We start from the raw sequence: 26,757 nt of genomic DNA, 5'->3' as shown, positions 1-26,757 counted from the left end.
TAGCCTAAATGCGTCGTTTGGGAATGAGGCTTCCCCAAACTCCCCGCTTTGTCTAAAAGTGAACTTCTTCTCTTCTACCCCTGTGATCCTACTGACCATACTGTCCTATCTGTGAAAATAAAGGGAAAGAAACCAGAGAAGAGTCGAGAGGAGAGGGAGTTAGGCCAAAATGTTTGCAAATAACTAAGGGAAAAAGAGCTCGAAGACCAATGGCATTAGTTAAGAAATTTGTGGCGTGAGTCCTGAACAAATTAGCCATTTCTTCCTATCATGTGCTTCGAAACATATCCTTTTAGGTTTATAAACACAATTAGAAAGGTTTCTGATGAGATAAAGTTCCATGAAACAGATCATGGACATAATATAGCGCTACACTGAGCCTGACACACACTAAGCACCGAATATGTGCCGATTGTTTTCACTGCCGTTATTACCGTGATGACTCAGACCTCTCCTGTTTCAGAATGGGAAACATGGGAACACAGTCAAAGCACATATTTTCATTGGAAGTTAAGTCCATTTTAAGAAATAGATTTCCTACCCTGATAGTCCACTAATTGAACAATGACCCTAGAGAGTTTCAAAGGCTTTGGGCTTTATGCTGGGTTATGGAAGGGTACGTAGAAGGACTTTCTTCTCCGAGGTGGGTGTCTCCACAAGGCAAATCAGTAATGAGGTGGGACAGATGGAAAGACCCTACCTAATGCATTTCATCTCACCTGTCCAGAGTAGAGCTGAGAACTAACAGCACCAACAAAAACAAGGCTCTGCTTATCCAAAAACATGTCAGAGGCCCATGGACATGACTTACAGAGGAATACTTATATGTGGCCAGTTAGTAACAATATTTTTATTTACCTTAGTCTTTTCAACAAGCTTGATCGTTTGGTTTCTACGCCAACAGCAAACCAGAGCATTATACTGAGGAGAAAAGAAGGGTTTCGGCCAACAGCCTGAGAACAAAGAAAGAGAAAACTATTTTCTAAATTGACCTGAGAGTTCAGAAATGCGTATGGAACCATTTAATTGGGGTGGGGGGGGGGGAGAATAGTTTTATAATAAGAATACCATGCAAGTATTCCCACACCACCCTTGGTGGTCTGCAAAGTGATTTCATATGTATTTATGTCAACACCAGCGCAGTGAGGTAAGTACGGCTGTATACCTCAGAGGCATCTGGAGATTTGTCAGAGTGCCATGCCGAATGTTGGTGCCCAGATTTGGACAGGACCGTTGGACTCTGAGATCACTGTGTTGTCCACCACCTACCCTACCTCCACACCAGGCAAGACCCATTTGCAGCTCAGGGCAGTCAAGATGGAAATAGCCAATTAACTATAACGCTACATTTCAGGAAGATTTTTGTGTAAAATAAATAAAATCGAAAGCGTAGCTCATCAGAACGACTTGCTCCTACGTTGGACAGTATTTTCCAGACCCATCAAGGCAAAATACATTTCCTAGACAGAATACTGGAAATGGAAACTATCCCCGAAGAGCCAAGCTACGTAAACACTGTCTTTAGTTTCTAAAGATTGCAAAGAACCCTAATTCTTGGACGACCTTTCCCCCTCTCTTATTTCTTGCATGTGTTTGATCGAATTAATGGGAAACACATAGTTAAATCCACACATTCACGAGGAGGCTGAAAATGACCCCCCTAGAAGTAGCCCTCCCTTTTCTCCACAGAATGACCTTTGAAAACCTTTGGTGGGGAATAGCTTGCGGTTTTCCAAGAGAGCCATTTTTTCTGGCATGGGGAGGTGGAAGGCCAGACTGTCCTGGCATCCCCTGAAAGCAAGGTTTCTCAGCACATGAGAAGCCAGGAAGGACTGGATCTTTCCACCCAAGGGTGAACCAATCGGATTTTTTTTTTTAATTTTTCTGTTTTTGTTTTTTGTTGTCTTCGTTTTTCTGTCTCTCATTCTCCCTCCCTCGCTGTGTCTCGCCCTGTTCTGCTTGCTGTCTCTCCCCACCTCAACAGGTGAGAAGCCCCACCAATGCAGCATCTGTTGGCGCTCCTTCTCCTTAAAAGATTACCTTATCAAGCACATGGTGACACACACAGGAGTGAGGGCATACCAGTGCAGTATCTGCAACAAGCGCTTCACCCAGAAGAGCTCCCTCAACGTGCACATGCGCCTCCACCGGGGGGAGAAGTCCTACGAGTGCTACATCTGCAAAAAGAAGTTCTCCCACAAGACCCTCCTGGAGCGACACGTGGCCCTGCACAGTGCCAGCAACGGGACCCCTCCTGCGGGTACACCCCCAGGTGCCCGCGCTGGCCCCCCTGGGGTGGTGGCCTGCACGGAGGGGACCACTTACGTCTGCTCCGTCTGTCCAGCAAAGTTTGACCAAATCGAGCAGTTCAACGACCACATGAGGATGCATGTGTCTGACGGATAAGTAGTCTCTTTCTCTCTTTCTTATGAACAAAACCACAAAAAAGAAACAAACAAACAAACAAACAAAAAAAGCTATGGCACTAGAATTTAAGAAATGTTTTTGGTTTCGTTTTGACTTTCTGTTTTCGTTTTTGTTTCGTTTCATTTTGTACTACATGAAGAACTGTTTTTGCCTGCTGGTACATTACATTTCCGGAGGCTCGGGTGAATGATAGTTTTCCCAGCCTCCCTCGGATGGTGGCCTTAAGGCCTGGTAGTGCTTCAAGAGGTCCACTGGTTGGATCTCTAGCTACTGGCCTCTAAATACAACCCTTCTTTACAAAAAAAAAAAAAAAAAATCTTTAAAAAAAAAAAAAGTAAAAAAAAAATTTTTTTTTCACTTGTGAAGAGCACTACAAAAATATATAACAAAATCTAAAAGGCCTACTGTCTTTAAGTACACCGCTTGCAGTGTTTCAGTGGACATTTTAACAATTCTGGCCGCTTGGACTTCACAGTAACCAGTTAAAACTGTGGAATATCACTTCTGGTCGAAAACCCAGAGGAAAGGCCCTGCTGTTTTCCACCTACCACATTGTCTGATTTCATAAAAGGGCTGGGGGGGTGGGAAGGGGCAGTGGGTTCGGTGGTGTGGGAAAGGCGAATGGCAGGCTTCTCCCCCAGATTCTGCTCAAGTCCACACACCCTGGCCCACCTCCTCCATATCCCCCCTTTCAGCAGAAGCCAGGAAGACTTGGACAAGCATCAAGCAACAGTGGCTATCGTATTTATTCAGTGTCTTCGCTGAGCCACAGCCTCAGCACAATCAAGAGGGACTTTCATGAAAGGCAGGAATGCAGATAAAACAAAGATATCAGAGGTTTGCACCTACGTTTCTAGGTACAAGAGAAGGATTCTTTCCAACAATCTTTGCAAAAAACAAAAACAAAAAAAAAAAGTGTCAGGATATATTCTTGTGGAAGAGAAAAAGAAAGAGAAATGGAGGGTGGGGGGAATAATAAAAAGTTCTTGAGGCTTTTTTAATTCAAAATTTTATAGAGGGGCAAAAGTGACGTTTACCAGATAGAATGCTGATTTTTTTAATATATTTGCAACAGTATTTGTGTAAAAAAAAAAACAAAAAAAAGTGAGATTGTTAAAAGTAATTTTTTTTTCATTTTGGTTTTGCATACACTGCCACCAATCCCTTCTCTTTTATTTTATTTCACACACATATATATATTTTTTGGTAAGTCAAGACTGTTAAGGTTAGCGATACTGCTTCCAGATAGAAAGAATAAAAGGCAATTAAAGTTATATTTGAAAGAGAGGAAGGATATTTTCTTCATATTTTTTTTAATTTTTCTTAATTTTTATTATTTTTAAGTATTGCCTGGGTTGATGAGGGCCTCTGTGGCCAGCCCATCCCTGCTGTAATTTGAACTGCTGCTTTGTATTTTGATATGTAGTTCTTTGACTTTTAGCAAGCTTAAGTTGCTCCACTGACTATTTTTTTCAACTGATCCATCTAGAATTCTGTTCTTTTTCATGGGAGGACTTTATCTTTCAGAAACAGATTTCTTGCTTCTCTAAAAAGTTCATTGAGATCTTATGATTCTAGAATTTCTATTGCCTTTACTTCTTTTCTTTAATGAAACACTAGTAGTCTAGAGGTCATGACAAATGGGTTTTCTTTTTGTGGTCAGCCAGGAGGAGGAGTTCATGCCTCCTCACCCTTCACAACTACAGAGAGCAGAAGCCTGGTACAGATCGGGAGGGCTTGATGCCAAAATTACTTTCTTCCTTCCAAATACCACCTTCTGACTATTTCCACCATGGTTGAGAGGGCTAAATAAGATGAGCGTCCTTTAGATGATTTATTAACCCTTGCTTTTTGGAACAGTTTTAAGGAAATTAACAAAAATTTCTCAGATACCACCATCCATCATTCAAAAGGCCACCAGTTCATTGCATCATCCTAGATGCCACTCTCTCTTCCTAGTTGGGATTTCTCTCCTCGGTCCTAATCAAAGTATTGAAATAGGGATTTTTCCATTATAGACAGTGTCCTGAAGGGATTCCAAGTCAAATATAAAAATTCTTAAGCCTAACAAAGACTCCAAAGGTGATTTCATTGCTGGGCATATTTTAACACTCTTAAGGGGGAAAACTAAATCTTTAAACAAAGCAGAAACACCAAACTGTAATTTTTAAAAAGAAGCAAAGACAGTATTTTAGTTTCAAAATTTCTTTGCATTTTAATTTTCTTGTCAGCAACGTATTTGCAAAAACTGTGCAACAAATGAGGAGAAATCTTCCAAGGAAAGCAACTCTATAGTAACTAAATGGTTTTACTCATATATTTTAGATACCGGTTAACTTGGATCTTTCCCATAAGTTCTTGGTGATGTTTAGTAGGGTTAGTGCAACTGGAGTACATGTGGGTTTTATTTGGTCCTCTGTCCTTAATTCAGTAAATATTTTGCTGGAAGTTTAATGTAGACTTGGATGGTTAACTGACTATTGGTTAACACTCATGATTTCTAAGAGGAATCCTATCAAGAACTATGTGTCCAAAATTGACCTGTTTTAAAAGTTAGTGGGAAACAGCTTCAAAACTAAGAAAAAGTCCATTTTTCTCTTGCTAATTTTCCTTTTTTAAAATAGCAGTGTTGTAAGACTTTAATATTTCCACTTACTACCAACAGAGGGAGCATTAGTTAGTTAACCATGTCAGGGAATTGTTTTGGTATCTTGAAAAACAAGTCGTTCAAACCATAATATAAAAAGGAAAAAATTGATATTAACTAACCAACTTGTCTAATCTAGAGGAAAAATGATATTAAATCACTTAGTATATGTTACAAATGATGAAGGCCAAAAGCCACTTTAAAATATTTTCACTTATTTGACAGCAGCTGATTTAAGATAGGGTCCTTATTCCAACCTTTGCGAAATAGGCAGGATTTATAGTACCTCTAGAAAAGTTGATCATGGGTGCCATTATGGGCCACGGTTAGCTGTCTGCTTCTCAGTTCAGACGGAGACCCACTTGCCTTAATGTTGATTTGCCACGTGAGAAGCAAAGCAAATTGGGTTCAAATAAAATCCACATTTTGATACAGACATGTAGAGGAAAAAAAAATCCAGTTGGGTTTGAAACGCTAATATTCATCCTTTCCCTTCAAATGAAGTATCTCTTTTCTAAAAATGTTGAAGAACTCGCAGAGAACTCTTGGTGAGGTGATGTAATCATTATAACCACATGGACTCTCCAGGTTTGCATAGTGGTAGACTTCTTCTTACCGTATGTCTATTCCTCCCAAACATTCATAGTCTAAAATAGTTGACAGATTTGTTCTCCGGAGAGAGGGAGAAGCTAGACTGCAGTGGAAGGTCTAATCTGGAGAGCAGTGAACTTGCTTTGGGGTCATTACTATATGCTTTGACCTTCTGAAAGGGCTACTTTCCCAACTGATGTAAGCCAGACTGTACCTATTTCAAAAGGATAGAGATGCTTTCTGATTGCCAGTCCTTACTTTTCAATTAAATAATTACCAACATCTTGGGAAATGGGAAAACATATTTTGCTTCAAGAATAGAGGATGAGCATGAATCCTTTTATTTTTTAGTTTCAAATCCAACAATCTTCTTACATTTAGAACTTCATGCTAGGATGCTATGAGTGCTAAAAAAAAATTTTTTTTCAGTAGTCAGGGGAAAAAATAGATAAAATGGAAGCAAATGTTCCAGATTTAAGACCTCTTAGGAGGAATACAGGGAACAAGAACTGGTTTGGAAAAGCACATTTTTTTTAGTAATTTGTGATTTAAAACTGGGTTAGCTGAACAAGGGAAGGGAAAAAAGTCAAAGGGGAATATTTATCTCGAGACATTTAGATACAGTTTATGAAAAATAAAATTGCCCTGCACTGAAAACATTGGTAGCATCTCAGTATGGTAGGCGACTTTCCCCTTATTACTATAATAAATGCCAATATTTGTACTAAAAAAAAACCCAAGTGGTAAAATATGGCCCCCAAAGAGGAAGGAATTGAAACAGATGGATCTGATACAAATCTACACACATGGGGAAAGATTAAGAAACAAGCCAGGCAAAAATAATTTGAAATGAAAGTCTCTGTACCAAAATGGTTTTTACTATATATTTTAATGGAGTTGTAAACTTCGGCTCCTAATAATAGTTTATAGACTTTTTCCTGCCCAAATTCCTAATGCTCTGAAACTGTCTATGCCATGAGTAAGTGTGGTAGATAACTTCCTTCTCGTGTTCCCGCTTTAGTCCATTCCTTCTTCATAGGCGTCTTGGAGGTCGCAATAGCTCCCAGCTTTATAAGGAAAGACTTGGATTTGCTTTGTTGAAAAATCATGGGTTTCATTTTGTATCATCCCAATATTCTTACAAGGACCAAGAAAACCCTTTGTAACCCATGAACAGTTAGAATGTGTGCACTCTGTTAGAAGAAAAAAGGTTTCCTCTGGGTGTATGAATTACTTTCAAGTAAGCCCGAATGCCTTGACCTACATGTCCCTCCATCACACAACCACACCAATAGTATGCGCCAGCCCATACCCCAAATCTGTTTTCCCTCAGCAGTTGAAAATGAGGTGTGTCCCTTATAAAGTCCCTCGGGTCCTCAACAGAACATAATAAAAGGTTCGTGTTGCTTCCTAGATGTGCTTCCTCCATAACGCTCCCAACACCTGTTGCCTTTAGGAAAGGGAGCAGTGAGCTAGATCTGGCCAAGATTCATACTCAACCTGTCCATTCAGGAACCTTCCTCTGTTGTTATAGAAGATGTTATTTAATTAGCTGAGGCTGGGAGCAGAGGATATGTGATTCTGCAGCAAAGATATCAGATAACCAAATCAGGTCTGCCTCTGCTAGGCAGAAAGAAACAAAACGAAGGTACAATGCAAGAGCAGACACAACCTGAGATGCCCTTGGGATTTGGGAGAAGGGAGGGTGCCCTTTCTGTTGTGACCTGACTCTTAAAAGAAATCTTCTGAAAGAATTCTTTAATTTAGTAATGAGTTGAAGTCCAGGGTAATGGAAGCCCTGGGGAAGAGAACAAAAGGACTGCAAAGTGTATTCAGCACCCAATAATGCGAAACCAAAAAACATCCAATCACAACACTAGGAAGTTTGGCAAGAAGTATTTAGAGAAATCTCTGGGCTTTTCCATGGGTAGTAGGGTCGACAGACTTTCTTTTGAGTGATTTCTGGCTCTGAGAAACCTCTTTACTCACTAGAAAAGAACTTTCTTTAAATGGCCAATTTTATCCCCCAGAAAAAGAAATTTAAAAAAATAAAATAAAAATAGGACACTAAAGACAGAACCATGTGACCTGGTAGCAAACAAAAGGAAGGGCCCACTAGAATTTCAATAGGCTCCCTAATTCCTTAGAAAAAAGCAAGGCAACCCAACGCCTCTCCATCTGCAGTGCTTGAAGAGAGGGTCGCCCTGGCCCAGCCACCTGGGCTTGCTGGGACTCTGGGCAGGACTGCCCCACTGGGGTGGCTGCAGCCCCTTCCTCTTCACCTCGACATGAAGGAAAGAACTGTTCTCTTAGGTGCCCGGAAAATAGATTGCACGGGCCAAAATCTCAAAAACTATCTTCGCCCTGGTGCTCAGGCAGCACATGGAGACAGAGGGGGGCCACAGAGGAGCTCTTGCTCCAGTGAGAATATTCTCGGATTCCCAAGGGCTCTCTGTGTGGAGTTGCCATTTCTAATACCACTTAAATCGCCACAAGAGGAAAAGCCGTGGTGACTCAGTGTTGGTATAAACACAAAACGTGAAAATTGCTAACCCAGAGCATCATTTCTAGCAAGAGGGATTAAGGTGATTAGCTTAACCAAAGTTTCCCAAAGATGTTTCTAAGTCTCCAAACAATCTTTTTTTCCCCCTTGAACACTGAATCCACAGTGGTCAGCGGTGTACATTCACAGATCCCAGAAAATGGTTTGGAACACCAGGGTTTGTTTTCAGTTCTTTTTAGGTTGAAGAAGTAGAAGGTGAGGGCTGCATAGCACGGGTTCTTTTTCAGAACTAGGGATTCCACTGAAAAACTGCTAAAAATGCCCCGGGGTTGAAGCAACCAACTACAACCCCTGGATTCCAGTGGTTTCTCAGGGCCAGCCTATTGCTCCACAAACTAAACAGACTAAAATCTAATCTGAAGCGACCTCAGTTGAGGTGTTTTCACCAGAAGCCACTTATAGTAAAGAATTATTGCCTTAAGTCAGAAAGCCCAGGGAAGAGAACAGAGGACAGAGAGGTTGGAAGGATGTGAAGACATAGACATTTCTTGTTTTTAATTCCGCTTCGTTATCAAAATGGGCCCTCTTCATGAGTGAAGACGATGGAAACCTTGGCTTTGCAGGGACGTGTCAGACTTGTCTGGGACTGACAGTTCTCAGGAAGTGGTTGCTCTTTTTTATATCCTCTTTCAGTGACTTAGGTCTGGGCTGGCTGTAAAATAGGCATCATATTAGTCAAAGAATAAATCCCATAAGACATGATCACAGGTGCCAAGGATGCCAGTTTTAATCATTTCCTTCACAGGGAGAACAGTCTGTACTAAAAGCTTTCATTCCCTATACAGTATATATTTCTAAACTCGGTTTTCCTCGGTTTTAGTGAGCATCTGGTTTATCTGGTGGTACTTTGTTTAAATGCAAACTCACAACTTACAAATCTTCAAGGAGGGAGCATAATCTTCAGATCATAGAGGAAATCTAGCCACACTTGTGGGAGTCCTGGCTTTTGAGACACCTAATTAGGGTATAAAAAGTTCCTACCAGCCGTCTTTCAAATTCAGGGGTTTCCTTGGTTCAAATGCCTCAATGAGATTCTGATAGACCTAAGATAGAAAAACAAAAACAAAAACAAATTTGACCCCACAGGAGACATCTGTTTCTACTACTGTCACAACAGTCACAGCTGCTGTCCAAAATGTCTATAAATGAGTACATGTCATGCAGGTACACACGCAGTGTGAGGTCCTCTCACTGCAGAACTGTTGCATGTCCGTATTCCCCAGTGGTAGATTCTGGAACTTCTAGTTAGTCAAAGGTCTCACATATCTCCTGCCTGCTTCTGCTCTGTTGCCTTAGTTGGGTGCATCAGTGCCGTCCGCTGTCTGTGATGAGGTTCTAGGGCATTCTGAAGGAGCCCCACCATCAGTAATTTCTATTGTACCAGTTTCATGAGAAACTTAAATCTGCTGCGTGGAGTAGAGTGCACTTAACAAACTCTGCACATCCGCTGCATTTACCGACGTGTGCACGGGCGCGTTTGCGTGGATACTTGTAGTGTGCGTGCCTCTCAGAAAGCACACGTGGGCATAGGTCCTGGTGCCTGATACGGTTGCCTCTTCCCACCATTGCGCTCCAGACTTGTGGCTCCCTGCCCAGGAAGCAGTCACCTGCCCACTCTGTTGCTTTTCGTAGCGTGTCAGAGTTGGGAGAAACAAAGGCAGCTTGTTGGATCCACAGCAAACCTACGGTGACAGGCTGTTTTCCTCCAGAAGAAGGTAGAACAGAAGTAGTCAAGTGGTGAGCAGACACAGAGAGAGGCAGTCCGGGCACCCCTCCGGGTCTTCTGGGGAGGAGGAGCACCGAGGCCAGGGAGGGGAGGCCCAGTCCATGGCTCAAAGGCCTTCAGTGCTTTCCTCCGCGCAGCCCAGTGTGTGCACCCAAACACCTGCTCCCCTGTAACTTTCACTCCCAAACCAGAGTTTCCCCATCCTGCCTGCATCTGCAGGACATCATCAGAATTCCAAACCGTGTCTCCTGAAGCCACCGTGGCCTCCGCAAAGTCTTTCCAGCAGCAGGTCGTTTACCGTGTCTAGCAAGCCAGTAGACTCCCGGGGGAATCATGTTTGGTAATCTCTAAGAATCGACAGCTCCGGCCCATCTCCGACATGAAAGTAGAAGGCCACATGCACTCTCGTGCACGATTCTGAACAAATGGACCTGGCTCTCGTAGCTGACCTTAAAGATTGGCCTGGAAACAGTCGGATTCAGTTTGCTCACCCCCACGCCCTTCTTTCACTAGGTGGCTTATTATTTTTTGTGACATGTAGATTATTTCTGCTGATTTACAGAATTCAGAGGACATTTTCTTGCCTCTTCTATTTTGGTGACTTTTTCCCCTACCCCATTAAGTAAGGCTACTTACAGTTAGAATCTTTTCATTGTTGTTATTTTTAAAAATGTATATTGTCTTTCTATATCCAAAAGAAGTCTGTGACTGTAACCATAGGTATTTCTTTTTACTGGAAAAAAGAGTTGTTTTTTTTTTTGTTTTTTTGTTTTTTTGTTTTTTTTTTTGTTTGTTTGTTTTAATTAACAGTACTAGTGACTTTGTGGAAGAACATGAGTTACATTTAGGTATGCTTACTTAAGTACACTACACTACATTGCAGTATTTCTGAAAGCTAGAACATACACATTATATATAACTCTATATTGAAATATATATTACATTATATTCATTTTAACTTTTGAATCTGCCTATGATCATGAGTTGATTGAAATATTATTTCTTTGCATTTATCACCCATCACCATCCTGCTGCAGTTAATCTGGTGCATTTAATAATAATCATTACTGCTCTAGTTCGCTTTTTATATTATCAGCTTCAGTATTGTCTTTACAGGATTTTAGGATTTTTTTAAGCTCAGACTTAGCAAATGTAGGAAAGTGAAAACTTTTTTTAAGAAAACTTTTTTTTTTTTCGGTGTGGCCGATACAAAGAGGTTCGTATTCAAAGTGATCTTGTTTAGCTGACCCGCTCAATATCTGAAGAACAAAAGAAGTGCATATGAATGTATCTGTGATTTTCCCTTTTAGGACTGTCACTGTCTATATTTGCTTTTGAAAACATGACCAAAAGGGGCTGCTTCACCTCCATAGATCTGACCAACAATTGCAGGCTGCCATTCGAAGGGCTGCTCATCTGAAAAGCTTAAGGGAATGAAATGCCTAAGCTGTCCCAACTGGATTTTCAGACGTTGATTTTAATACTGCTTCTTTGCAGACTACTTTCTGTTTTCAGCATGCTTTACGATGATTTTTAACTAGTCTTCAATGCTTCCCTGGAGGCAGCTTGGCAATATAACATTCATTTTCCTAGGAGATTTTCTTTCTTAAATAAAGCCAGAATTTGAGGAAATCTTTCATGACAGAGGCTGAGAGAAATAGAAGCGAGAAATAGAGATCTCATTTTTTTCCATCTGCAGAATCCATAAAATGGTGGCTCTTGGGGTCTCTGGCCCCCCGTATCTCCATTTGTCTGTGAAGGTGGGGATCTGGTGCCAGGCCATCATGGAAGCTTCAGAAATCAGGCATCCTGTCTTCCTAGCAAGAAATATTTTCAAGTAGTATTTTCAGATAAAGAGCTTCTTCTCCTTCCCTTAGCTACTCAACCCAATGCCTGGAATCTCCGCAGTTGGATAAACTTTACACCCATCCTGGAGACCTAAAATCAGATTCATTCTCTCAGTTCTCCATTCAGGGCAAAATGGAAACAGTGGTTTATAATAGTGTGAAAACCCTTCCCACACTGGACCAATATTAAGGCCTCAGCATGAGTAACAAACACCAACTCCTTCCTTTCTTCTCTCCTAGTAAATTTTTATTTCCAAATCCCATCCCATTCTGCTGTGCCCGCCCCCCAACCACTGGCAGCAACAAATCTTTCCTGACCTCCCCTTATGCAAGCCCCCAGAAGTGCCCTCCACTTGTAAAGCCTCGTAGACCTACCCCAAGCCTACTTTGAAGAGGTTACCATTGAGTCTGGTAGCAAAATTCTGAGTCTGTTTCTCCACAGTTTTCAACTAAAAATATTTCTACAGGCACCAGACATAATTGTGAATTGGGATTCACCGAGCCTGTTGCTTTCCCAGTGACCTTGTAATACCCAAATCGTATCAGTTTAATTATTTTCCTCTTTCCTTTTCCTAACTATGTTCCTTTATTTCTTGTTTCTCTTCAGGACTGTTTAAATTACTTTTTCTCCTCCTCACCACCTGAAGAACTTAAACAGTTATGACCCCTGAGTGCTCATTTCCCTCCCTCTCCCACCTGTCCTGAATGTCCTCTAACTTTTGTGCAGTTAAAGAGCATTGACAGGAGTCAGCTCATCAACTTGAGACTCGTAGGCAGAGCGAAGAAGCATGTCTTCACTGTACCTTCAAATTTTAAAAGTTATCAATATTCTTTTGAGAGTGGGAGGACCTGAGTCACAATTTTAAATGTCAGCTGAGCTAGTGAGGTCATTAATTCCTTTCACCTTCACATCTGGCCAAAGGTAAAGAGGAGAAAATATTTTCTGAGGGTTTTTTTTTTCTTTAAATATCACAGTGTTCAAATTCCTGATACGAAGAGACCATTTCTGAGAGGGGAAAAAATTTTTATCAATGTTGACTGTCTCAAGTCCTGCTGATATTTAGCCAAATGACATATTTACCACATACTAGATTTACAGAAGTCTAACAGAAGAGGTACCATTTTAAAATAATTTTGATAACTGCTCGAGCCTTAGTGAACTCTCTTAAAACAAGCAAAGCCACTTCTGCTAAAGTAGGAAGAAACAACTAGGAAGAATTTTTTCATATGTCATCTTTCTGAAAAAACAAATAATTGTTGATTGATTTAGAACTTTAAGCAGTGATCTGTTGAGGGATGGAAAGATGCATAAAGTGTCTAAAGTATCTATCTCACAAGCAGTTGTTTTTAAAATGTAAACCATGTGTGTATATAAAATAGGGCTGACCAGATACTTGAAGGGCCATGTAATACACTCCCCAGTACCTAAACATTCAACATGTAATTTAGTCATCATGCTAGATCTCATTTCAATGAGTTACAACTGCCTTGTTGCCAAAATGTTGCCCCAAAACTGATACCATTCTGGATCTATCCCTTTACAGGTTGTTCATAATGTAATACCTTCTTTCCTGACTTCCAGTCCAACGTTCTTGCTGTGCTCCTGCATTGCCTCTTGGCTCCCATGAAGACAAATTCTGTGTCATTTAGAGTATTACCTGGTTCTGAGTGCCCAGAAGAAGGACGCTATCTCATTTCTTGCTTTACTCACTGACAAACAGAATCAACATTTAGTATGAGAAATGCATTCCTGATGTGACCAGAGGCCTGACCCATCTCCTACCTTAATTAAACCAGTTTATAACATCAACTCACACCACAGAAAGCAATGAAATAAGAGATAGTTCAAACCCTTCCTGGGTTATATTATACATCTAGTAGGAAATCAACATTTCTTAAAGCCAGTATTTATGCTGCCTAGGATGGTGAGCTTCACTTGGTTTCCCCAGTCAATCCCATCTTCCCTTCCTTTGTCTGTTCTCCCTCTATCTTTTTTGTAAAAGTGCTCTTTATCTAAAGTACTCTTCTCCTCAGGCTTTGGCTTCTGAAACAGGAGAAGACTCTCTTTTAAATCCTAATTACTATTGTCTAAAGGATAGTGTAGAGTAGGAGAGGATCTAGTTCTGACAGGTCCCATTTGGTCCAGTCAATCACAGGGATTCCTCCAGGATGCCTTCTTGATATTATTCCTTCTGGTTTCCTGAGAAGAGCTCTAACCCTGAGATGAGGATTTCTCACCGCAACCTCTGCATTAGTCTGGAATTATGTGCAAATCCCGGTAATATTCTAGAGACTCCAGGGTGTGAATTTCTTATTGCTCATGAGCCTCCTGCTTTTCTAAACTGACACCTGTCAGGAACTCCAAGAGCCCCACCAGTAACTAATGCAGCAAAATGATGGTCAGAAACATTATAGTACATAATAGGGAGGATGGGAAGAGATTTGTTTCTTCTTTTCTCCCACAAAAAGCTTGCTTCCCCACCCCACCCCACCACCACCACCATGCGTTTCAGAAAGTCTGCATCTCATTTTACAGATATGTAGTTTTAGGATTTGCAAATATAGCTTAGGAAATGTTCTGAGATTGAAGCTGGTGGCAAACCAGTTTATTTTCTGCACTGGACTTTAGGACAAGTGTGCACAGATACAATTCCTTCAAAGAAAGTGAAACTAATATAGTAAAGCAAAGGGATAATACTTTTACACATTAAAACAGTTGTTTGCTATCTGTAAACCTTGATTTAAGCATAATTATTATTTTTAGAAACCTGAAACTGGAGGAATGTGTATTTTAGTAAAGTTTGTTTGTCGATTTGTTTGTTTCCCTTTATCTCTTTCTTCTCAAGATAGTAAAAGATTTGGATTCTTTAATTTGATACTGTCCCTGGCCATAGGTATCAGTCAAATAATGCCTGCCCTGACCATACTCTTTTCCTTTTAGAGTAAGAGCCTTCCTGCCTGCCATTAAGGAGCCTTTTCTCCTTGAAAATCTTATCTTCCTTTTCAATTAGTATGTGAGCTTTGAGGAGAAAATCTCTCCCTGCACTTTGAGAGTAGAATAGTTAAAAACTGTTTCTTGAGAGAAACCCCATTTAGCTAAACTAACAAGTCTGAGGCCAAAGAATGGGAATTGATTGCAGATGAAGGTCATGTATTTTACACTACAAATCTTTATTGCCTCTTCCAATTTTTGGAATAAGGCTGAGAATAAATTAATTTCATGAAAATCTGCTTTGGATGTTTCTTATTAATAACTAATGCAAAATACCCAGAAAAGACAAAGAAAGATGCTACTAAATGCAAAGTCAATCTATAGATTTTTATAATTATTCAGATTTCTTTTCTACTCATTTTCAAAAATATGTGTCCATGAGATCTTAAGTAGAGAAACATCTGCTTTTCCATTGCTTCTCATCTCCCCCACCTAGCACTGGAGATGAGAGTCACAGAGGGAGACCGGCAATGCATTGCCAGTCCTACACCCATTTGTACCACCCCACCACCACCACTACCACAAAATAAGGAAAAACTAAATTAGAAACTTTTTTTTGAAAAAAAGGAAATTGTAGTGCTTCATTTGAAAGCATACAGTTTTTAACTCAATTCAATTTACAGATAGCCTGACAACCTTTTTATAACCTGTCTTTTGTGCTATAATTTGCATTTTTAACTCAATCTTTAAAATAATTGCCATTTCAATTAAGTGAACAGAAGAAAAGCAAAGAGGGGAGACAGGGCAATGTGATGGGGCTAAATCTGATACAGTTCTGGATTCATAAAGCCAGTTCTCAGAGTTACCAGAGAAAGCTAATACCACTCACCCTTTGCCATTCTTGCCCATCCTTACTATTCTAGTCTTAAGAATTGGTCAGGAAACCTCACTTCTTTAGGATTTAAGACTTTTCTTATTTCTGTCAAACCCATTCAGAGAAATCATACAAACCCTTGACTGCTCCTATACCTAATCTGCTCTCCAGGGCATATGCAGAGAGATATCTGAAAAAAAAAAGTGATGGTTCAAATTTGGTACAAGATTTAGACATAGTCTAAAATACTTTGTGTACCTTCACTGCGGAGAGGTTCTTTGACAGATAAGGCTAGTTTCTCTGCTTCCTACTCTCCCTGGGACAAATTTGATTTGGAACCATCTGTATGAAGATTTGTAGGAAAAAATTCTCAAAAGCACTGTCAGCAGTTAAACTCCTTCCTTAGTTCCAATGATTTGAACCTCAGTTTTCCTGGGAGGGGCCTATTAATATAGACATTAAGGGTAACTTTCATATATTGAATTAAAATTGGTTTTTTGCCCCCTGTTGAAAGAATTGTGGTTTTCAGAAAAAAAAAAAAAATGAAAGCAGGATTTCTTCGTAATCCTCCGTGTGGCAAAACAAAGGCAAGAAGTTGATAGGGTAGAGAAAATCTATGGTAACTTTATGTCTTAAAGTAATTTGACTGTACTAGCCCCACTATGCCAAACACCTTTGTTTCCACAATGTATTCAATACTACGTCTTGATTCTCCTGAGACTTCCAGCATGCATGTGTGGGTAGGAGCAGACAAGCAGATTTACATTTGGAGAATGGAGACCCAGACAAACCAAAAAAATCCACTCTTAGAGGAGTATCAAATACAAAATATTTCCCCAGAATCACTCAGCACTGCGGTATCCCAAACCAATTCCAGATTGATCGTTAAGTGAGAAGTAAGCTCCCTAAGATATCCTACTATGAATGTTTTTTTCTTACAGAATAATACAAGAAGAGGTACAATGCAGATTCTTAATTTGGGTGTAATTATAATTCACTTTTATATTTAATAGCTGTACTTTTGTGTGAGTGTGTCATTGAGCTATTCGTACCAGTTTTCAATCTATCATCCTGAGAGGGGCCTCGAAAATTTCTGCTTATGTGTATGTAGATCTGTATTTCTGTGTAGTCAGAAAACAAAGCAAACGGGAGGAACGAGAGGAGGGAGTAGGCAGTCAATGTGAAGAAGTGAGTGCTCCTAGCGTCCCTATTTATGTTAGGTAAGGTGGCTGCTGCCAGAAGCCCTCCAGGAAGAGTTGATTGCACTATTCTAAAATAAGAGCCCAGCACTGTTCAATTTAGAACCATGTTTTGGGAAACAGGAAAGTTTTATCTTTTTCTGTACCCATTCTCTTTAGCATCAGAGCCATTTGACGTGATGAAAACCATTCAGTAAAAACCACTACTGACCTTTGCATTAAATAGCTATTTTCCTCTTCTAAATACTACCCCTGGTTTCAACTCATCTACTTCCCTTTATTCTCTGCCTATTGATTTAACATTTTACAGAATAATACATAGGCGCATGCTACTTGTTTCTCTCTTTGGAGCTGAAACAAACAGGGGCAACAAGAGATGACTCACAGAAGTGTGAGGTAAAGACTGAACTTCCCACTTGTGTGGCACTGGTAACCTTTACTAAGAACTGTTTAGGGTTGAGCTTGGGTCTATAATAGGGCTTTTTTTTTTTTTTTTTTTTTTGTTGTTGGGGGATATTTTTTTTTGTTTTGAGGTTTGGTTTTTTGTTTTGTTTTGTTTTTGTTTTTTTTGTTTTTGTTTTTTTTTGCACTAAATATGACTGCACTGCATTGCACTACTGAACTGTATTTACTTGTGCTGGGAGAGAGTGTGTGAGGTATGGGGAAGAAAGAGGCAGTTATGAAACAGGAAGCATCACAAAATGGAGAATTCTTTCCATCGTGCTTGGTCTTAGCAGGGTTGGTGAGAATCTGTGAATCTACTAACTCTTGATCAGGCCCAGAAACTGCCATGCTGATAGGATTTATTGTCTTATTATAAAGAAGCAGGGCTAGTACAGTAAATTGAAGATGTTCAAGGAAAAGTTTGCCCAATGTTGTCTCCAACTAAGCTTTCAGTAACAGGTTGCAATGGTAAGGGAGCCAGCTGAGGTGAGGTTGAAGTCTTCACCTTGGCCTCACCACAAATCCCCTTGATGACGCACATTCCAGTGTGGCAGAGGGCAGTGGCATTTCCTACATTCAAGAAAAAAAAAACAAAAACAAAACAAAACCTAGCCTTGTGTGTATAGGAGATATCCATTCAGCCTGAGCATGCTTTTCCATCCCTGGGTGAGACCTAGGTCAGGCTAACCAAAGAGGAAGGCCATGCACGTGGAAAAATCCTTTAAGATGGCAGTAAGGGAACAGTGCAATAAACACTGAAAACCAGTGAGGTGAAAGGTTTATTTTGAAACAAGTTAGACCAACATTGAAATTGAAGGGAGGGTTGGAGAAGTGATCAGAACCTACTTACTAGCTGCTCCATCATAGACTATCCTTTATTAAGCAGAAGACCTTAACAGTGCCTAAAAGTTTAGTTTTGAAGTTGCTGAATCTTTTCCACTTTTTTATTGGGTTTATTTTTATTGCCTTTGTAAACCTGAGAAGTAATTAGCATGTGACAGCTCTTCAGTGACTATTCGTAAAAGAATCTTGCACCACAGGAAAACAATAGATTCTGTAAAGGAAGTAGATTCTGTAGGCACAAGAGTAAAGATGCTTGAAGAGCTCTTCCAGAATCCAAGGTGACAGCTTTGAAGATTCTGGTTCCGTAGGAAAGGGTCACAACACATATAAATGGCTAATGTTGAATTTTTCCGAACACTATCACATGTGGGGACATCAATTTGGAAAACTGTCAGTTGAGGTCTCTTTCCTAAGATTACAACATTGCTACCTATCTCTCGCTCGCTCTCCTCCTTAGCATCCATCCAAGTCTACTATTAGAAGGAAAAAAAATTGTAAGAGAACTGTCAGCCTTACGAATTAGGAAAAAACACCACCCCAGGGCTTTCAGAACTAACGTAAGCAATCCCTTAAGCACTCAAAGCATTATCTCAGTTTTAAATAGGAACCTCTAATTCAGAGCTCTTCACAGGTACTTAGAGATGTGTATTGCGTAAGCACTAAGACGGTATTGACTGCACCAAACCAAAGGTATAGAAAGAAATAATTGACCTTTTAAAATACACTCACATTAACTGTCCTAGTATACTTCTCTTGAGGCTTTGCGGAAACAACTTCTCTTGTGAAACTTGCATACCCACTCCAGTTTTGTCACCAAAGATTTTAATCACCAGAGCCTAATCTCCTCTCTCCCACACAAAAATAATACGACAGGCTCGACGGGTATGCTTTGGTGGTCAAAGGAGGACACTTTGGTTTTCATTCTGTTCACGGTGATATTTACAGGGAACTCATTATTAGAGGAGCTACTGAACTGTCTTTGTGACTTAGGGTTTAGTCAGAGGTTTAAAAAAAGTAGGGGGAAAAACTACAATTGTACTTTGACACTGTAAACTGGTCTTTAATAGAGTCATGACCTGAAGACTGATGGAGAGAAAGAAACATCCATGGAAGAGAGTGAGCTAAATCACATAGAACCAAACAAGGTCATTGGTGAAATGTGGGTCAGTGTAGACAACAGAGCAGATCGCTGCTCTTTGTGGCCAGAGCCAACAACAACGGCCAGAGGGAGAGTCAGATAACCGGCAAGTGAATTCAAGTACTGAAAAGGCCACGATCTGGGTTTCACTGTGGTTGCTGGAGTGGTTAAAATGCCCATGCCCATGGCAAGGACAGTGCTGAGGCTGACCTGTTGTGATAGTGCCTTTCTTGTAGCAAGTACTCAATAATTTGTTCAGTTAGGCTTTTCTGGACCATTACCCCCAGTCTTCTGAGGAGGTCTCAAGGGATAGTATTCACTTTGGATGAAGGGACAGGATATTGCTCCTGGGATGATGTGATTTGATGATATTTGCACTAGATTCTAAACTCTACTTTAAACTGGAGCAACTGAATAAGAGAAAAACCAAGGATGGTTCAATGTTAAAAGAAACCAAAAGCAGTATTTTCTGACTGATGCCTCTTCTCTTTCTTCTCTTTATTCTCATTCTTCTCCTTCTCCTTCTTCTTCTTTTCCCTTGAAGGAAGCTTCATACTTGCTGATTACCAAGCCCAACTCTTACCAATTCTTTTCCTTCATTATTTTTTCTCCCCACACTGAACCTTCCGTGTGAATTAACCATCAGGTAGGAATGGTCAACGTAAAGGGCATCTGTCCTTACAACTTTGCATGGGTCCTCTGTGTCATCGAGGGCATGAGGCATTGGAGGTGGGGGTGGGAGTCTCCTCCAGAGCCACCTGGCCCTTAGGAAGGCTGAAAAGCAGAGATCTCATATGGAGAGCTGAGCTGACACATATTTGCCCAGAGGACATTAGAGCCTGTGGTTAATCCTAACAAATGCTTAGAAAGAGAAGGAAACCCATGTGTTGGAGAAAAACAAGGAAGGTGGTGCGCACTGTGCCCGTTTCCCCTCTCTCTTCTCTCTCCCACCTCACCTCCTATCCTCTCTATCATAATTATATTTCATCTCATTTATTTATGTTACCAGAAGAATTATTGGGTTCCTTGGTTTTTCTCTTTATCAGTGGGCTGGGAACTCTTCCAAAATTAAAAGCAGATCCCATCAGCGGCTCCCCTGTAGCCTACCAGTTTCTCAAATGCTGTCCACCTGGTCTTGACCCAGTCAACTAAGATAACTTGGAAGCTTTGGCTGGCTCAACCACCTGTCACTTTATTTTCATTTTGTTTTCATTTCCATTTGAATTCTGAGTGATCCTATGAGAAGGTGGAAATCACAGAAAAGGTTTAGAGGCTGCAATTCTAGGGCATAGCTTGTCAAGAGTTTGTATTATCCAAAATATAGCTTTCTACGCCTGTTTTTCTGTTGAATCTGTTGCCCTGATTATAATTTCTATTATATTTGTGGTTATTTTTATAAGAATAGAGTCCATTTGCTATGTCTATTTGAGTACTTTTTTTCTATTTTCCCCACATGGATGCAGTACCAACCTGTTAATGAAATATCTTTTTATTATATTATTAATATGTAATTCTACTGTAGACCAAAAATATAAAAACAAATTTGCTCATTTTAAAGATATAAAGAACTAGTGAGTAAAAGATTAAGAGTTGAAGGAAAAGACAGAAGAGCAGTGGTTAACTATGTTGAGTTAGAAATCTAAGAGTAGCCTTACCTATTTTTTAACCAGTGCTTGCCAATCATACCATAGTTGGGATTATATAGTCTTGGCTCCTTCATGCTTATGTTCTATAATTTTTGTTTGTCTGTTTGTTTTTCTTTGATGTAATTGAGGTTGCACATCATGCTATTTTTGGCGATGCCTGATTTTATTATATTGTACTTTTATCAGTCATTTCCTTTAGAAGGATGGGGGGAAAAGTTTTATTTCTTTTTTTAATTTAAAATTTGTTTAATGCACTGGAAATAAAATTGGACACATTTCACTGTTCAAAAATTCAAAAACAAAACAGAACAAACACCACAAAGAAAAAACCAGCAACCAAATAAGCAACAGGAGAAAAAAAAAAAGCTATGAGAAAAATCATCTAGTCCTACTGAATTCCCATACAAAATCCATCTCACACAAAAGACAAACATCATCAAATAAGAAAGATAAGTCCTAAAAGTGACCGTGCTGAAAATATAAAAGAAACCTGGGCTCAGTGGGGATGGGGAAAATGAGGCATTCCTTTGAGATCTGAGATCTTACCATTGTCCCAGTGAATGCCAAAAGAGTTAAATGTGGGAGAGACCATGATGGGGGAAATAAACCCAGCATTTCTGAAACTCTCTCTCTCACCATTTATCCTATGCTCGGGCTCCATTTTGGGGGGGAGGGGGGAGATGTGCTATGATTGAAAAATTGGCTTGTAGAGAGGTGTGTGTACAGTACACAGGTGCACCCAGTTCGGTCCTCCGCCCACGTACTACCTCACGTGTTTCTTTTCCCCGTGAGGATTGCAGGGGGGAGACCCACAACATGGGAGTCCATAAGTGACCCACTAGAACATCAGCTAGTGCTAAAGAACCTCTTGACTCCAAGTCGACCCTCCTTCTTCAGCATTCCCGATACCAACAGAGCCAGTTAACCCATTCAAATGCACAGTGAGAGGAACGACAGAGATCATTTGCCTAGCCAAGTGGTTATATCATTTGTTTCACGTTTGCTGGGTTTTTCTGGTTTTGTTTTGTTTTGGAGTAGGGGTGGGAGTGGATGTAACTTCACAATCCTAATACAGTAATTGTTTTGCATCTTCCATGTTTTATGCAAAAACAGACATTTGAATCAATAACTAATTGTGCCCTAGACTGAAAGTTAATGTTTAGGAGAGGAAAAAAATTGTTGGAATTTTTTCTACATTTTTTTGTGAAGAATCTTTTTTGGAAAGGAAGGATACATATTTTTGTTGTGTAATATTTTCTATTTTTGAATGCATTTTATTGGTACAAGACTGTTTTTTTGGTGAAGACATTATTTAAAAAAAAAAAAGAAAAAAACTAATCGAAAAGTTTGCCCTTAAGGATATGCTGCAGTTTTGAGGTTAAAAAAAAAAAAATAACTGATTCAAGATGCGTGTTAAAAGTTGGGATTATATTGTTGTTTTTTGTAATTGTTACAAGAAGAAGTTTGTACCCACTGCTGTTTATTTTGTTTCAGATGAGTAAGTAAAGGGATTGTTCTTGTTTTATTCTTTTTTTAGAGAAAAAAAAGCTATTTATGAAATGTCAAAAACACTGGACTGTGAGTTTAAGTGTGGAAGCATTTTACCACCCTGTGTCTTCGACCAATTATGGGAAACCCCTTTTCTCTTTCCCCCCGCCTTAGCCTTGCCAAATGAGAAAAAATATAACAGCTGTCAGATGATGAAAGCCACTGAAGCCCTGCTTTAATTTTTACGGTTCGAAAAAGTCAGAAAACCAAAGTTCAATTTGTTTCTGAAATCCCACTGTCTGTAGCCCTTTTTTGTATGACACAGCCAGCCGGCTCTGCCTCTCCGTCTTGGATCATTGCCTTCTTAAGGACTGGGGGCCAACTGTGATGCAAAGAGAAGCATGAAGGTGGTGGGCCTGGGGGCTGAGGTCTCATGAAGTCCATGTGAGTGGGACCTCAGCCTCCCGGTGGGCAACCACGCTTCCCCAGCCAGTGGCCAGGCTGCTCAGAGGGCGCAGCGCTCTCCCTGCCGGAGGAGAGAGCCCGATGCCTCCACCCTCAGCTTCTGAGACCTTCTGTGACCATCGCTCTCCAGAATGGCTTCGCCTTTCTCGGCAGCCCAAGTTCCGTGGACGGGCTGGAAGAGGGAGGATCCAGTTGAAAGAAATGGGGAAGGTAGGGCAAGGGACCATCGAGCACAAGGGATCTTGTCTGCCTCATCTTTGATTCTGTGGATTGTCCATCCATCTGCTCACTGTGAAGACGGAGAGGCAGAGTGCCCTAAGGCTGTCCAATAGCTTTCCATATTTTTTCAACATTGAAAAAATAATTTTTAAAAACTGTGATTTTTTTAAAAAAAAATCATTTGGCTGGAGGGAAGGGAAAAGGGAAACACCAAAAGCTGTAACATGATTAACTGGAGATATTTAACTGGGGGCACTTTCTAGACCAAGACAAATGAATTCCATTCTGGACCCTAAAGCAGCCAAATCTTGAGACTGTCAATGACAGAAAGCTGAAGAGAGGCCTCCACTTCCTCCTTTCTCCTTTCTTCTCTCTGTCTTAGAACTCTCTCTGTTCTCCTTTTCCGACTTCCCCTGGACTACTGCCCCGGTGGCCCTCAGACTCCCATTTCATGTGTGTGTGTGTGTGAGCGCATGCACGTGCACACACACACACACACACACACACACTTGGAAAATACCATTTTTCTTAAGGATTGTGGGACCGAATAAAATCATGTGCCTTCATTTTTTTCCTTTTATAGTTAGATGAACCTCTTCCTTTTTACAGTGCTTAAAAAAAATAGGGGAGGTTGAAGTGTTAGTGGAGGACTTGGGCATCGTTTTGAGAAGTGATTTTTGTTGAACACATTCCCCCTAACTATTAACACAGACACGCCAACCCCTTCGTGATGCTCCTTGGACATTTAGAGCATTACCTAGCCAGATACACGACAGCCTGAACCCATTTGACTTTAGAGCAATTCCTGAAAAGTCTATTTCGTACGCTTCTTTCATTTTTATCAAAAATGAGGTGAACAACGGCAAGCGGCCTTGTTCTCCGGATTTGGTGCTTCTGAGTGTGGCATGGGATGGGCGTGGGGGTGGGGGAGTGGGTGTGTTTCGATAAAGGGTGCATTCCTATAGCTCTCTGGTGCTGAAGGGCCTCAAGTTCCTTCCAGAGACTTGCATTTGACACACTTTAAGTACACACAAATGAATGGTATCACATGCAATATTTTAATGGAGCAACGGGAGAGGCTCTTTGAAACGGGGTTTTGCATCTTTTTGTAACATTTTGATTTCTCTGGTGCCTTATTCCTACTTGATGCTGGCACTCACATACCCACAGGAAGGGACACGGAAGTCAGCCTGGGGAGTGGGGACGCTCCAGCGATGCTGGGGCGTGCGGGCGCGGGGGGCGGTGGGGGGTTGGTGTCAGGTGGCGGGGAAGGGACTAGATGGCATCTCTTAGCTGAAGCCAAGAAGGAACTGCACAAACCCATACAAAGTGAACAATTCTGACCTGCAAACACACCGCAACCCCATCCTTCCTCATCTGAGCTTTCCTTCCTTCTTCCTCTTTGATCTCCGCCTTCTCGTAAAGGTGCTGCTGCTGCTGCTGCTAGGTGCCCGGAGTCCAGAATGCCCAGTAATCACTCAGGCACAAGCCTGGCACTGCCACGTCAGCCCCCGGCATGACCAAACCCAGGTTTCTCTTGCTTGGGGCTGAGAACTGTCAGATTTTTCTCATCAAAAATGTTTTCCAAGGAATCAGTGGATTACAGTTATTCTGCATTGAAAATGCACTTTAAAAAATAAATAAAAGCTCCAGACTGTTTAAAATGTACAGAGGGAGCAGGGGAAAGATAAACATGTGCTAGTGTCTGAACCCAGTTCAGTTTATCTCCAGTTGAAACAATATACACTATATTATGTATAAATGTATACACACTTCCTATATATATCCATATATATATAGTGTATATATTATACATGTATAGGTGTGTATATGTGCATATACACACACATGCACATAACAAAATCAGATGCTCATTATAAATCCAGATGCTCATTACAGATGCTACACAAACAGCAGCAGAGGAAACAAGGTTGGACTCTTGCAACAGATCACAAAAAATAAAAACAGCCACTTGCAGTGATTTTGGTTACTTCTGTATGTTCACAAGGAACGGATTGTAACAAAGAAAAAAAAGGAACAGTGTTAGCGAAAGAGGAAAAAATGGGCGAAACCATCTTGATCCAATGGGAATGCAGTAATGTTCTATACCATTTCATCTGTTATTTCTTTTAGTCATGTTGATTTGATTTCAGTTTTTGGCCATTTAAAAAAAAAATCTTTAGACTCAAGTGACCCACAACAAACTGAATAAAACTACAGTGAAAGCCCTTTTCAATGGAAGATGTCAGAAATCTCAAAACCCTTGGCCTGGCTCAGAACTACCATGTGCAAATCAGTACTCTCTTAATGTTTGAAATAAAAACTGAAAAAAAAAAAAAAAACTTTTTTGAAGCACCTTAAATGTGGCCATCCATTCGAAGAGTGGGTGCCACTTTTTTCTTTGAGCACCTTATTGACGTGTTTTGCTATCTGCTGTCTTTCTGTTACCTGTTGGCTGAATGGCTAGCTGTTAACATACGCATGTGCGCAGACCAGATGTCTGAGCATGTGTGTTCTCAATGAAGTTTACTGTGGTGACTGCTGAAAGGTGAACCCATTTCCTGATTTTCCTGCCACAGTGTTGTGATAAGATTCAAAGAAACCCTATTCCCTGCACAGAAATGTTTCTTATCACATTGTATCTTAGTATGGAAAGGAATATGGTCCCTTTTCTGCAATTGCTACTGTACACACACGCACGCACGCGCGCACACACACACACATGCACATATTCATTCGTCCAAGTGGTATTTTCAACGTCTGTGTGGGTGTCACTGTTCATGCAGTATCTATTTCCCAGCGAACTTTGAATGGAGGGCAACTTTTCTAACCAGATTGTCTTTTCAGACCGAAGACCTGGGAACTGGGGAAGAGTTTGGAAAGAGGGAAAGGCAAGGAAAGAGTGAGCTTTAAATTGAAAGAATAATTTCCCAACAGGAACTTGGGCTCGATGACTGCAGAAACTATAACCCTCCGATCTTTGCAGGTGGGCATGGAACACTGCTTGTATCAATCTGTGTACCCTATAAACCCATGTATACACACACACATCCATCCATCCATCAGTATATACGTGGTTTGGGATGAGCAGGTCAATAGTTTTGAGAGGGAGTTTGTTCCTTTTTTTTTTTCCTCATTATACTCTTAAATTGTTGTCAGTTATCAAACAAACAAAAAATTGTTTTGAAAAACCTTGCATACGCCTTTTCTATCAAGTGCTTTAAAATATAGACTAAATACACACATCCTGCCAGTTTTTTCTTACAGTGACAGTATCCTTACCTGCCATTTAATATTAGCCTCGTATTTTTCTCACGTATATTTACCTGTGACTTGTATTTGTTATTTAAACAGGAAAAAAAAAACATTCAAAAAAAGAAAAATTAACTGTAGCGCTTCATTATACTATTATATTATTATTATTATTGTGACATTTTGGAATACTGTGAAGTTTTATCTCTTGCATATACTTTATACGGAAGTATTACGCCTTAAAAATACGAAAATAAATTTTACAAGGTTTCTGTTTTGTGTGGAAGAGTAATTGATGTTGCTAAGAATGATGTTTGTTTTTTGGGGTTTTTGTTGTTTTTTTTTAAATGTTACCAGCACTTTTTTTGTAAGTTTCACTTTCCGAGGTATTGTACAAGTTCACACTGTTTGTGAAGTTTGAATATGAAGGAATAATTAAAAAAAAAAAAACTCTTC

The 26,757-nt window shown here is 40.3% G+C and overlaps 1 protein-coding gene across 39 annotated transcripts in view; it reads left to right on the top strand.

Moving 5' to 3' along the window:
* Nucleotides 1–26,757, top strand: part of ZBTB20 (zinc finger and BTB domain containing 20) — a 773,610-nt gene extending 746,853 nt beyond the window's left edge. For all 39 annotated transcript variants that reach the window (XM_049105202.1, XM_049105193.1, XM_049105190.1 and 36 more), the window contains one exon: nucleotides 1,985–26,757. In XM_049105202.1, coding sequence (XP_048961159.1) covers nucleotides 1,985–2,406 — 422 coding nt within the window. In that variant the 3' untranslated portion in view covers nucleotides 2,407–26,757. The remainder of the gene's footprint in view (nucleotides 1–1,984) is intronic.

Source organism: Canis lupus, chromosome 33 (genome assembly GCF_003254725.2).
Source record: "Canis lupus dingo isolate Sandy chromosome 33, ASM325472v2, whole genome shotgun sequence".
NCBI lineage: Eukaryota > Metazoa > Chordata > Mammalia > Carnivora > Canidae > Canis > Canis lupus.
This window is presented reverse-complemented; position numbering and strand designations above follow the sequence as displayed.